At 38.8% G+C, this 14,533-nt stretch overlaps 1 protein-coding gene across 5 annotated transcripts in view; it reads right to left on the reverse strand.

The window, feature by feature from the left end:
• Positions 1-14,533, reverse strand: part of rasgrf1 (Ras protein specific guanine nucleotide releasing factor 1) — a 188,324-nt gene that overhangs the window by 140,593 nt on the left and 33,198 nt on the right. For all 5 annotated transcript variants that reach the window (XM_083552609.1, XM_083552606.1, XM_083552605.1 and 2 more), the window contains 2 exons: positions 8,411-8,517; positions 7,372-7,519 (listed from right to left, as the gene is read on the reverse strand). In XM_083552609.1, the coding sequence (XP_083408735.1) occupies positions 7,372-7,485 (114 nt within the window). In that variant the 5' untranslated portion in view covers positions 7,486-7,519; positions 8,411-8,517. The remainder of the gene's footprint in view (positions 1-7,371; positions 7,520-8,410; positions 8,518-14,533) is intronic.

Genomic DNA, 14,533 nt, shown 5'->3' on the forward strand with positions numbered 1-14,533 from the left:
TGTGACTGACCAAGGTATGGCTTTCATGTCAGACACTAGAAAAACTGTATGACTTATTGTGGATTTAATTACTTTATTCATTTATTCATCTGCATGAGCACTTATCCCCAGACAGACAACAGTTGAATAATTTGATTGTACCCTCAAGGATAGTGCTGCAAAACTCCACACTTGGTGTAAATTAAGACTGGAGAATTTGCTATAGGCTAAAGAATGACAGTCCCAGGTGTATAATAGGGCTGCACAGCTGCATGATTTGCACAGGGACATAAAGTACTTATGTTAACACAGCAATTAGGTTTGCACAAGCAAGTGCAGTAACTAAAGAGGACTAGCCATAGAGTAGAGTAACTAAAGTTGATAAGCCACATCATGAACATATGGTAAAGAGCACTACAGACATAATATTTGAAATGTGTTTTTGTTATGACAGGGTGCCAAGAGAGGGATTGTGGTATTGGATGAGCAAGTCAATAATGGCCAAACAATAGTGCTGTAATTTAGATGGTTATTCTTTGTTTACATCACAGAACTTTGGCTAGTGTATTGTTTGTATATGTTTCTGAATATTTTTTCACATTAAAAACATCATAGTAAAAAAAAAAATTATATATATATATATATGGCTGGTAGCATATAGAGACCACACACTTATACTTATATATATATATATATATATATATAAAAATAATAAATAAAAAAAAAAACAGTAAAAGAGGCTGTTCTGAATCACCTATCATTTCAAACCTTTTATTTTCAGCCAGTAGCATACAAAATGATTGATGGAAAATGTTGCCAATGAGTGCAGGTTACTTATGATATATGGGAGGATTTTATTCCCCACATGGGCGATTTCTTAGTTTTATTACTCTTTACAAATTTTTAGTGGTCAAACAGCACACCTTCACAGTGACAAACAAGGTAGTGCATGCAGGTCTCGGTTCTGCACAAACAGCTTGTTTCCAGCTTGTGCTAATTAATTTTTTTGTTTACAAAAAAATAAATAAAAAAATGGACAGTCAAATAAGTTGTTTTATCGGAGATTTGCAAAGAGTAATAACAGAGACTTGGAGATCTGCATGGAGATGGAAAATCTGAGCCTTTTTTTACAACTGTAAGTTACAATATATCTCCTTTTACAGTTTTATACGATGTTGCCCGTTTGTTTTTTGTTTTTATAAGATAAATACTTGAAAAGTGTGTGTCTGTGTGTGTGTATGTGTGTGTGTATGTGTGTGTGTGTGTGTGTATTGTTGAGATTGAAATGGCCACACATCAATGTGAATGGTCATGAATGTAAAGCAAGAGCTTGTCTGGCTACCTGGCTATTAATAATTAATTAATTTTGAGTGTTCCAAATTTAATTTCTATTCTTTTGCTTTCCCTGTTTTTGTTCTTTTATGACATTCACAATGCTTTTACCTGTGCATCCAAACCCTTTAAGTCTAATGACAAAATATATAAAGAAAAAGGGAGAAGCTTTTAATATGAAGAACAAATGTCAAGACTGCTGGACATGTACATTTAAATTAAATATCATGGGAAAGGGGACTATGATTATATATAAAATAAACCACTCAGGACTTCAGCCAGAATGTAAAAAATTGTTCTACTACAGGAGGACAATGATCCCTAAAGGACCCCCTGTCAATTTAGCTTATACATTGCTTAAATACAAAAAAAAGTACAAATAAAATTTGGTTCGAATGCAAAAGCATGACTGAGCAAGGCGGGCCCTCAATCTAAGCAAAGATTTTGTGAGGCCATTAAAATAAAAAAAAAAAAAAAGAACTCTGCTTTCTAACTTACATATCAGAACTGCTGGAGAAAGCTGGATTAAAATGACCAGATCTGAGAGTGATGCCAGGTCAGCTGCAAACTCAGTTAATGATGATGGAATGGCTGGAAGATAAGTGGGCATGGGCAAATATCACACAAATCCAAAAAAAAACCCCAAAATAATCCAGTGTGACTTTTCCTACTACACATCAAAAAAGCTCATCGAACGGAGGTAAACTACCTACCAAATTGTCCCAAAGAAAAAGTAAACAGATTTTTACACTTTCTAAAATTAAACAAGCATACTTCTCAAATGTTGGGTGTCAAGACAAACAAGAAGCACTTGTAGTGCTTATGATATTGATCTTGATTTTGCATAAATCACAATTATAGTATGTTCGATATTGTGCATAAGTATCACTTCATAAGAAGACACTGTAAGCTTAGAATTCTCCTACTTTAAAGATGCTCCTCACTGTCATTAAAACTTGTTTTTTTCAGGAGCACTTTTGTATTAATAGCACACAGAGCTGGGAAAAGATGACTGTTTTTCAAGATATGGAATGTAGATTTTATACATCTAATTTGACATTTTAAGTTATTTACATACTCAAAGTTTTCTCATGTTTTTAGAGGGAAGAGATAGATGAGCCAGATATTGCAGACTAAGTTCTTGAAAGCTTGATGTATAAAGACAATTGGTCCATTGTTCAGGTAGACCTTTTAAAAAACCGCCATTGTGCCGGAAAATGACATTGTTCTAAGAGATATTTCCATTTGGCTGATTCTTTGGTTTGATATACAGTGGTGTGAAAAAGTGTTTGCCTGATTTCTTTTTTTTTTTGCATGTTTGTCACACTTTAATGTTTTAGATCATCAAACTAATATAATTATTATAAAAAAATAACAAGTGAACACAACATGCAGTTTTTAAATGAAGATTTTTATTATTGAGGGAAAACAAAATCAAAAGCTACATGGCCTTGTGTGAAATAGTGTTTGCCCCCTGTTAAAACTGTGGTTTATCACACCTGAGTTAAATTTCTCTAGCCACGCCCAGGCCCGATTACTGCCACAACTGTTCACAATCAAGAAATCTTTTAATACAAATATGATTTATTATGGCTACAATGTCCTATTATCATTATCACAGGACTCTTGCTTAATCAACTCAACTTTGAAAAGACTATAATGTTACTCTTAGCACACCGATTCATTAATAGAATGATACTAAAAAGTCATATACGTATTGATATCAAATAAATTATCATGAGCCCAAAACCTTTTCAACAATTTAAAAAGAAATATGGCCATAGGTGCTGTGGCAAGTAAGAGTCCGGAATTTCATCCATCATTTATCCCTCCCAAAATATTCTGCTTGCTGTTGAACTGATGCTGAACTGGATTGTCAATGCTAAGTAGATACAACCAAATGGTAATGGCAGTTCCAGCTTGAATAAGGCCCTGGATGAACACGCTATGCCTCAACAACACCCCCATTGATTATTTTCACCTTTGAAAATACCTTTGAAGGCTCCTCTCTGCCGCAGCTACTGTCACTGACTGAGTATAAGCTATTCTCGGAGCATTCCACAAATTTAGATACATTTCTGAAAGCTTCATTTCATGTAGACATATCATCTAAATAGATTTATTGCACAATTAAATTCACATTTTACTGGAAATGAATAGTCTAGAATTTTTATAGTAGGTTTATTTTAACAGTAAGAGAAAGAATATAAAAAAATCCAGAAAGAAAATGCAAACCCGATTCCAAAAAGGTTAAGACACTGTTCAAATTGTGAATAAAAAAGGAATGCAATAATTTACAAATCTCATAAACTTATTTTATTCACAATAGAATATAGATAAAATATCAAATGTTGAAAGTGAGACATTTTGAAATGTCATGCCAAATATTGGCTCATTTTTTATTTCATAGAGCTACACATTCCAAAAAAGTTGGGACAGGTAGCAGTACGAGGCCGGAAAAGTTAAATGTACATGTAGGGAACAGCTGGAGGACCAATTTGCAACTGATTAGGTCAATTGGCAACATGATTGGGTATAAAAAGAGCTTCTCAGAGTGGCAGTGTCTTTTAGAAGTCAAGATGGGCAGAGGATCACCAATTCCTCCAATGCTGCGGCAAAAAATAGTGGAGCAATATCAGAAAGGAGTTTCTCAGAGAAAAATTGCAAAGAGATTGAAGTTATCATCATCTACAGTGCATATCATCATCCAAAGATTCAGAAAACCTGGAACAATCTCTGTGCGTAAGGGTCAAGGCCGGAAAAACATACTGGATGCCCGTGATCTTCGGGCCCATAGACGGCACTGCATCACATACAGGAATGCTACTGTAATGGAAATTACAACATGGGCTCAGGAATACTTCCAGAAAGCATTGTCGGTGAACACAATCCACCGTGCCATTCGCCTTTGCCGGCTAAAACAGAAGCCATATCCAGACATGATCCAGCAGCGCAGGCGTTTTCTCTGAGCCAAGGCTCATTTAAAATAGAGCAAAAGTGGCAAAGTGAAAAACTGTTCTGTGGTCAGACGAATCAAAATTTTAAGTTCTTTTTGAAAAACTGGGACACCATGTCATCCGGACTAAAGAGGGTAAGGACAACCCACGTTGTTATCAGCGCTGAGTTCAGAAGCCTGCATCTCAAATGGTATGGGGTTCCATGAGTGCGTGTGGCATGGGCAGATACACATCTGGAAAGGCACCATCAATGCTAAAAGGTATATCCAAGTTCTAGAACGTATGCGCCCATTCAGACGTCATCTTTTTCGGGGAAAGACCTTGCATTTTCCAACATGACAATGCCAGACCACATACTGCATCAATTACATCATCATGGCTGCGTAGAAGAAGGATTTGAGTACTGAAATGGCCAGCCTGCAGTCCAGATCTTTCACCCATAGAAAACAATTGGCGCATCATAAAAAGGAAGATGCGACAAAGAAGACCTAAGACAGTTGAGCAACTAGAAGCCTGTATTAGACAAGAATGGGAAAACATTCCTATTACTAAACTTGAGCAACTTGTCTCCTTAGTCCCCAGACATTTGCAGACTGTTATATAAAGAAGAGGGGATGCTACACAGTGGTAAACATGGCATTGTCCCAACTTTTTTTTAGATGAAATTTAAAATCAACTTATTTTTCAATTAAAATGATACATTTTCTCAGTTTAAACATTTGATATGTCATCTATGTTGTATTTTGAATAAAATATTAAAATTTGAAACTCCCACATTATTGCATTCTGTTTTTATTCAGAATTTGTTCAGTGTCCCAACTTTTTTGGAATCGGGTTTGTAAATTAATATTATATATATACATTATTTTGTATTTGATCCCTGGCCAACCAGCAAGATTTCTGAATCCCACACACCGAAATTCTGTCCCTTTAAGAAAAGGACACCTAATATCAACTCAGTATGTGTATAGAAGACACCTGTCACAGAATCAACCTCTTCCATTCAAAACTCTCCACCACAATCGGCAAGACCAAAGAGCTGTCTAAGGATGTCAGGGACAAGATTGTAGACTTGCACAAGGCTGGAATGGGCTACATGACTATCAGCAAGAAGCTTGTTGCGAAAGAGATCACTGTAGGCACGATTATTCAAACATGGAAGAAATAGAAGATAAGTCAATTACCCTCGCTCTGAAACTCCATGCAAAATCTCACCTCATGGAGTAAGGATGATTCATAGAAAGGTGGGGGATTAGCCAAGAATTACACGGGAGGAGCTTGTTAATGATCTCAAGGAAGCTGGGACCACAGTCACAAGAGAAACCAATAGTATCACACCAAGATCTCAAGAAATGCACATGAAGAGGCCTATCTGAAGATTGCCAACGAACACCTGAATAATTCAAAGAAGGCTTGGGAGAATGTGATGTGGTCAGATGAGACCAAAATTGCGCTTTTTGGCATCAGCTCGACTCACCATAATTGAAGGCAGATAAATGCTGAATATGACCACAAGAACACAATACCTACTCTCAAAACATGGAGGAGGAAACATTCTGTTTCTCCGCAAAAGGTATAGGAAGACTTCACCACATAAACTACAGAATCTTGGATTCTGGCCTTAGCCAGAACACTGAAGATGGTTCATGGATGGGTCTTCCAGTATGACAATGACCCTAAAACAAACGGCCAAGGCAACAATCTGTTGGTCTGGTAGTCCATTCCGCCTTTTGCAATTTCACAATCTTGTCCCTGATATTCTTTGACAGCTCTTTGGTCTTTCCCATGGTAGTGGTAAGGTTTGAATAGAAGAGGTTGATTCTGTGACATTCTTTTATACAAAGAAGTTGATATTAGGATTACTTTCCTGAAGGGACAGAAACAAATAGGGTCTGTGAGAGTAAGAAGTCTTGCTAATTTGGTACAGGATCAAATACTTATTCAGGACCTATTCAGTACAATCACAGAAAACCTTTATGAAAGGTAAACAAAACAAGTTCTAATTTAACAATAATCCAACTAGACTATTAAGGTTGGAATTGTTTTGTTGCAAGCTACACCCAACGATAAACTACATACTATATATTATGTTATGCAAGCTAAAATAAATATTGTTGCTCTATGCATTAAAGCATAGCAGGCAACACAGCATAACCCAAGTGATATACAGTTATTTAGCCTATTTCATTAAACGCATTAGCCTATACTATCTCATAACGAGACAAGCTGCATATACACCTTTATCTTTTGCACGTTTCCCCCTACTTCCTTAGTCTTTTTTTTCTGAATTGGGCTCCTGAGAGTTTTGACCTTCTTTGTCATCCATAATTTTAATTTGGGTTCTTACATGACATCACCCAACCCCTGCCCCTCCTTTCTGAGTGTATGAGTAAGGAAACTTCCCCGGGCGGTGGGTGTACACTCCGAGTCCCGACCAGGATCATTGACCGTGACATGATATATTCATTGACACGACTGCAAATGAGTGGTGTAAAAAAAAAAAAAAAAACATACATATATTAAAAAAAAATAAGAATAAAACTTGTGTTTAAATAAATACATTTCAAATACATACATAAATATACTAAAATGTTTTATTTATCTTAACTTATTGGGGTTTACAGTGTATAATAGGGTCTAAAATGCTAGAATTAACATACTATAATAGAAATCGTATTAATGATTTAATTGTATATACAATATATACAATGCTGCTATAGAAAATTAATCAGCACCATTTAGTTTGCAATCAACCATAGTAATATTTGTCAAAAATTATCCAAATGTGTGCTGTTTAAAACAATAACCTCACTGTAAAAACTTCCACCATCATGCCAAAAGTCAGAAAGTTCACATGCCAACCAACTAAAAGATTTTAGTGTATAGAGAACATACACAAAAGCAGACTTCAAATCCAAAGCATCTTCAATTTCAGAATATTTATTCCTCACAGATCACTACATTTGCACTTAAAAAAGAAAAAAGTGCCTGCAGTCCTCATCAACCAATGAAATAACAGATAATTAACACAGTAAAGATCAAAGATCCACAGATTTATTAAAAGGGGTAATTTATAATTTATTGCACTTCAAATAAACCTTACCTCAGATTTTAAGCGTTCAATTTCAATCTCCCCATCCTCAATCTGCTGTCGAAGTTGTTTAGCAACTGTTTTCTCTGTCTCCACAATTTGAAGCAGATGGAGATACTTCTGCATTAAAGTCTCATGCTCTGTGGCCAGGTTTCTGTAGCTGAATGTGCAAATAAACATATCATAGTATAAAGTATATCATATTATGGGACAATTATAACACATTAGTAACAATATTACACATGTGGCCTGGACATACTGTGAACTCACCATTTTCCCAATTTCAGAAAATTTAGGGCAGTGTTTTCCCCAGCACCCAAAATTATGTAAAATTTCCTTGTGCTACTTTAGAAATAAACAATATAGTTCTTCTATTTTAAATATGAAAATTAAGCCCGTAGTCTCCACTACAAATTGAAATATGTAAATTTACAAATGATATGAAGAAAAAATTAAAATTGTCACAAATGTATGTAAGCTTTGTAAAGGGTGTTTGCAACAACAATGATCCAAAAACCCATAAACTGAATTTACAATGTTATTTAATCACAGTACCAATCACTGTAATAAGTGTATGAAAGACTATGGGGGGGAAAAAAAAAAAAAAAAAAAAAAAAAGGTAAAGGAAATTTGACCAAAAACAATTACATTAATTAAGCCTGGTCACACATGAATTGCTAAGATGTGCTTGTGCTTGTGCTACTACCTATAGTGGTGTAAAATCAAAATAAAGCAATAAAATCTATATTTATTTTAGCATGAACGTTAATTATAGATGATCACTAAATCAAAAGTTATACAACAATAAAAAAATAATTGTTCTTCCTTCATATAAGATTTGGCCCAGCAAATAAAGCATCCTTTCATTACTATCTACAGATCTTTATGACAACATTTCCAGACTTTGTCCAAATTCAATGAATGCTAGCTAGAAAATGCAGCATGAATATAACTACACAAACATTACAAAAGCATTGTCGTTTATGGGAAACTCTACAGCCAGATAACCTGGAGCAGAGTTAAAAGGTTGTGAATGATAGAATTAGACTACCTGGCATGCGTTATTGCTGCTACCCATTCTTCACAGTCCTTCACGTCTTCAGTGCGAAGTTCAAGAGCTTTCTGGTTTTCATGGTTGAAGCTGATTGTGAAATAATACTGAAATGTACAAAAAAAAAAAGCATTAACAAAAAACAAAGTATTAGCAGCTCATTAGTGTGGTAAGAGTCTTCTTTTCTGCCCATTCTGTGCTTTTGTGTAGGGCTGCAACAACTAATTGATAAAATATAATAATCATAATAATAATCAATAATGAAATTCGCAAAGTCAACAAATGCCATTACCAATTAGTCGGGCTGCTCAAGTTTTGAAAAAGAAAAAGAAATCTGACTGGTGTCACGGTTGAAGGGGAAACAGAACGTTGAGCAAAAACTGTATAAACCTCATCGTGTGAAAATGGTATATCCGGCCCGACGTACAATTATATCCGGCCAGCAAGATGATTTTATATAGATCTATTATTATTGTTATTAATGTCCCGGTGATATGAATACTGATATAATAAATTTGAATCTAATCTAATATATGAACGCTGTTAACACAAACTACAGATCCCATAATGCAGCGCATAAGCTGCCTTGCCGAACTCTGGGCTACCTGGGAACATTCCAGCGTCAATCAAGTCGAGCTTCTGTTGATGTATTTAACCCTATTGTAAAAGTTATTGTGAAGCCCCTCACAATGGCGAAGAGAAAAGTTGATTCTGAAAACAGAGCATTTCAAAACTGATGGAATTCTGAGTATATGTTTTCTGACACTGCCTGTAAACATTTGTATGTTATTTGTGAAGGGAATGTGGCTGTAATTAAGGAATTGAATATAATACGCCACTACGAGACAAAACATCAGGAGAAGCTAAAAAACTCGAATACAGAGCAGAAGATACAGAAAGAAGAGTTTCTGAAAAGCTGCATGATGAAGCTGTGAGACGTCTTGTGTTTCACAGGAAATATTTTTATGGAGAGCAAAATATTTTAAGTTATTTAAAGTTTAAGATAAATTTGTATAAAATTGCATAAGAGCAAAGAAATTTGATTTGTTGTTGTTTTGATTTTTTTTTTTTTTTACTAAAAAGCAACATTTTTATTCATTTTCAGGGTTTTTTTGCAGCATGCTCATATTTCTCACTTGTATAATTTTACGAGATATTTTTATGGAGAGCAAAATATTTTAAAGTTATTTAAAGTTTAAGTTGATTTATTGTGGAATAATATTTGTCTTTTTTATACATATTTATGCTACTTGAAAATGTAAAGATTATGTATGTGTATTTTTATATATATATATATATATATATATATATATATATATATATATATATAAAAATGTAAAAATTATGTATGTGTATTATATATTATATATATCCCGGTGTTGGCATGACCGGACCAAGACAGGACCTGACGCAGCCTTTTTCTCTCAAGGTTTTTAACCTCCTGTAGGAAGGCCGTCTCGTCGTTGTTGGAGATCAGGCCCACCACAACGGTGTCGTCAGCAAACTTGATGATGATGGTGGAGTTGGAAGTGGCCACACAGTCATAAGTGTACAGTGAGTACAGCAGGGGGCTCAGAACACATCCCTGGGGCGCTCCAGTGCTGAGAGTGAGGGTGGATGAACTGTGTTTTCCCACCCGTACGGCTTGTGGTCTGTCTGTCAGAATGTTAGAGATCCATTGACACAGCGGCGAAGTCCCAGGACCTCCAACTTAGCGGTGAGTGTGGCGGGAATTATGGTGTTAAATACTGAACTGTAGTCAACAAACAGCATCTTTGTATAATTCCCATTTCTGTGGTCAGGTGGCTCATCGTAGTGTGAAGAAAATGAGCAATGGCGTCCTCAGTAGAATGGTTCTGACGGTACATGAACTGTAGTGGGTCCAGTGTGTCTGGTAGTGAGGCAGTGATGAAGTCTCTGACCAGTCTCTCGAAGCATTTTATCACTACTGAGGTCAAAGCTACAGGGCGGTAGTCGTTAAGGCAGGCGGGCTGGGGTTTCTTCCGGACAGGAACAATGGTGGACTGTTTGAAACATGAGGGGACAACAGATTGTTCCAGTAAGAGGTTGAATATCTCTGAACACCGGTGCTAGCTGGTCAGCACAGGCTTTCAGAACTCGACCTGTGATGCCATCCGGTCCTGCTGCCTTTCTGGTATTCAACCTCTTGAATGCCCTCCTCACGTCATGCTCCGAGATGGTGACCGTGTTTACCTCTCTGGCTCTCTCGGCGTGCATGCTGGTTGTGCTGCTAGCGCCACTAGCGTGGTTAGCTGCAGCCTCGAAACGACGTGTTTAGTTTGTCTGCCAGAGAAGCGTCCGCATTCACCATTCTAGAAGATAGTGTTCTATAGTCTGTGATTGTTCTTAGTCCCTGCCACAGGCTCCTAGAGCCACCATGTTGAAACTGTGACTCTAGTTTCCTCCCGTAGCGCCCCTTTGCATACTTCACTGCTCTGCGAACACTGTAAGACGCAGCCTTGTACTCGTCCATGGCGAGCCCCGTGTTGTGGGCAGCGGAGCGGGATCTCAGAGCGCCGCGGATGGTTTTATCCACCCGTGGCTTCTGGTTGGGAAAACCTCTGATAGTGTTTTTTTTGCACCGTATCATCCGCTAGTTTCCCGATGAATCCCACAACCGCTTTCGTAAACATGTTGAAGTCATGAGAGCTGCGCCTGAACATGTCCCAGTCTGCGTCATCCAAAGCGTCCTGCAGAGGGCGGCCACCGATTGAACCGGAGCTTTCTGTTTCAGCCTTTGTTTGCAAACAGGCATGAGGAAGATGGCGGCATGGTCCAATTTCCCAAACGGTAAACGTGATTGTGCCTTGTAGCTGTTCTTTAATGTTGTGTAACAGTGGTCCAGGGTCCTTTCGCCCCTGGTGGGGCAGGGGATGTGCTGATGAAAGTTCGTTAGTGCTCGCTTGAGGTTGGCACTGTTAAAATCTCCTACCACAATGAGCACAGCGTCCCGATGCTGTGTTTGGTGAAGAGTTATTGTCTCGTGTGAGTCCCATACTGCAGTGTCCTTGTCTGCTTGAGGTGGGATATAAACGGCACTGACTATGACCGAGATGAATTCCCAAGGTAGATAAAAGGGCCGACGTTTGATGGTCAGTAGTTCCAGGTTTGGTGTGCAGAAGCGTAAAAGAGGAACGATGCTCACGCTGTCGCACCAATGGTTGTTCACCATCAGACACATTCCACCTCCTCTTGACTTCCCCGACCATGCGGTAAACCGAAAAAAACTCGGCCGGCTGGATGGCGTGGTCCGGTACCGCTGGGTTCAGCCATGTCTCGGTAAAGCAGAGAAGGTTGCAGTCCCGAATGTCCCTCTGGAACTTGACCCTTGCCCTGGGGTTGTCGAGCTTGTTCTCCAGTGACTGGACGTTGGCTAACAGGATACTAGGTAAGGGAGCGCGGTGTGCGCGTGCCCTCAGCCCGTTCCTGTCGCTGGCCCGTTTCCCTCGCGGACTTCGGTACGGGTCGCATCCTTTGTTCTTCCTCAGGATCTCGCTCGGCCAGCATGGGTCGCGGGTTTAAAAACGACGAAAGGTGAGTGCATTGTACACCGATAGATATAAGAGTTTCTGTAATATCTAATGATGTCCATCTAGTGTATATGGAACTGTAACTAATTAAATAAAAGTATAAAATAAACAAAAAAAAGAAAAAACGTAGCCGGAGCAGTCGTGACGGCAGCGGACCTAAAAAATATATATATATAAAATACATATTCATACATTTCTGCTGTGAGAGCGCTGTGTGTGTGTGAATCAGTGGTGGACAGTACTGAGGTAAATGTAATTCTTTACTGTACTTAAAAGTAGCTTTTTCACGTAAGCTACATTACTTAAGTATTTCTCTTTTTACATTTTGCAAAATCAGTTGTTACTTTTTATTTATGTATAAAAACTTTCATTATGAGTGTAATGAGTGTTTTAAGTCATTGACAATGTACTGTGGCTTTATATAAAAGCCAAAGAAAATACCACAAGCAGAGCACCCTGCGATTTGGAATGGAGTCTGTGCGGCACTTTGGAGACCTAAGTACATTTAAAAGCAAATAACTCTGGGCTTTTACTCAAGTGAAAAGTTTAATTGGAGTAATTGTGTACTTCATCCACCACTGGTGTGAATAAAATAAAGTTGCTAAGAAGCAATGATCGTCTTCTGGACAACTGTCAGGTCAGTAGTCTTCCCGCATGATTGTGGAGCCTGAACCAGACAGACACCATTTAGAGGCTCAGGAAACCTTTGCAGGTGTTTGGATTTAATGAGCTGATTAGAGTGTGACACCACGAGTCTCCAATATTGAACTTTTTCACAATATTCTAATATTCTGAGATACTGAATTTTCGGTTTTCATTAGATGTAAGCCACAATCATCAAAATGAAAAGAAATAAACACTTGAAATATATCTGTCTGTGTGTGTGATGAATCTATATAATATACACATTTCGGTTTTTGTATTGAATTACTAAATTAAATCAACTATTTAATGATATTCTAATTTATTGAGCTGCACCTGTATGTCCCACAATGTCCTGTATTGTCTGTTTGTCTTTTGTTTTGCACTGTTTGCACTAGGTTGCACACATTGCATTTTATGTGGTTAGGACAACTTAGTTCTTAGCTCTGTTTTCTGTATCTCTATGTTGTGTGATGTAGCACCAGGATTCTGGAGAAACGTAGTCTCATTTCACTGTGTACCGTGTAAGCTTTATATAGATGAAATGACAATAAAAGATTCTTGACTTGGCTAACCATTTCATGCTCAAACCAGAAGCTGTGAATTGCTGCAAGGTGTGTGCATTGCAAAGGAGCAAAATCTCTGGGTTTCAGAGCAGGTGACAAGGGGAGCACACACCCTGAGGAAAAAAAAAAGAAAAGAAGCACACACCCTGAGAATCCAAGGCCACTTCCATAACATCACCATCTGTAACAGTTCCCTTTCATATCTGCTGAAAAAATTATATGCTTGGTTTGAAGAGCAGAACCATGGCGGCACGGCAGTAGCTAAAATAGTGCTACTTTCACTTTGTAGCCCGCCTAACGCAACATATGGACATCGGAGCAACTGGTGTCCCGGTATACCACCGTCGAACCCTCCAGGAACTCAGAACCAACCCCAAAACACAATAAATCATGATCTGCGGCAGAAGCTACGCAACCTCGGCGTGCTTCGTAAACCAGGCCAAGAGACCTCGGCCTCGCCTGCAGCGGACGGTTGGAGGGGGGAATCGAAAGTGCGAGGAAACAGAAGCGCGAAAATGCGAGTGGGGGCTAGTGCTATGTTAAAAGCTAACCCTAGCCGGTCAGCTCTACCATCTCGACTGCTGGCAAATGTCTGCTCCCTGGACAATAAATTGGACAACATCAGACTCCAACAAGCTACTTGGCGTGAGTACAGACACTGCTGCGTCTTCACGTTCCCTGAGAAGTGGATGAGGCTGAGGCTCAGGACCGTGCTCCCGAAATTTCACCAGAAAGTGGACTTTGCAACCAGAGGAGAAAACACACTGGATGTTGTTTACACAAACATCCGAGGTGCATACCGGGTGAAGCCCCGCCCCCACCTCGAGTTCTCAGACCACATCTCTGTTATGCTGATTCCAGCATACAGACCAATCAGCAGGCATTTAAGACTAGCTCAAACGCAGGTGAGAACCTGGCCAGCAGGGTCCATGTCTGCTCCCCAGGACTGCTTTGAATGCACTGACTGGGACATGTTCAGGGAAGCTGCAACCAACAGCGATTTTATCAACTTGGAGGAGTACACGTCAACAGTAAACAGCTACAAGTGCATTGATGACGTGACCATCTCCAAGACTATCACTACACACTCCAACCAGAAGCCGTGGATGACCGCCAAGGTCCGTGCGCTGCTAAACTCAAGAGACGGCCTTAAAAACAGAGAGGGCTAAACTGTCCCGTGCTATCAAAAAGGCGAACACACGCTAAGAGAATCCACAACCACTTCCAGGACAGCGAAGACACACAGCACATGTGGCAGGGCATCCAGGCGACCGTGACGCCTCCCTCCCAGATGCGCTGACGAAATTATATGCCCGGTTCGAGGTGCAGAACAACATGGGGGCGAGGAAGACCACCCCTCCTCT

The sequence above is a fragment of the Silurus aristotelis genome, assembly GCF_946808225.1.
Source record: "Silurus aristotelis genome assembly, chromosome: 10".
Classification (NCBI taxonomy): domain Eukaryota; kingdom Metazoa; phylum Chordata; class Actinopteri; order Siluriformes; family Siluridae; genus Silurus; species Silurus aristotelis.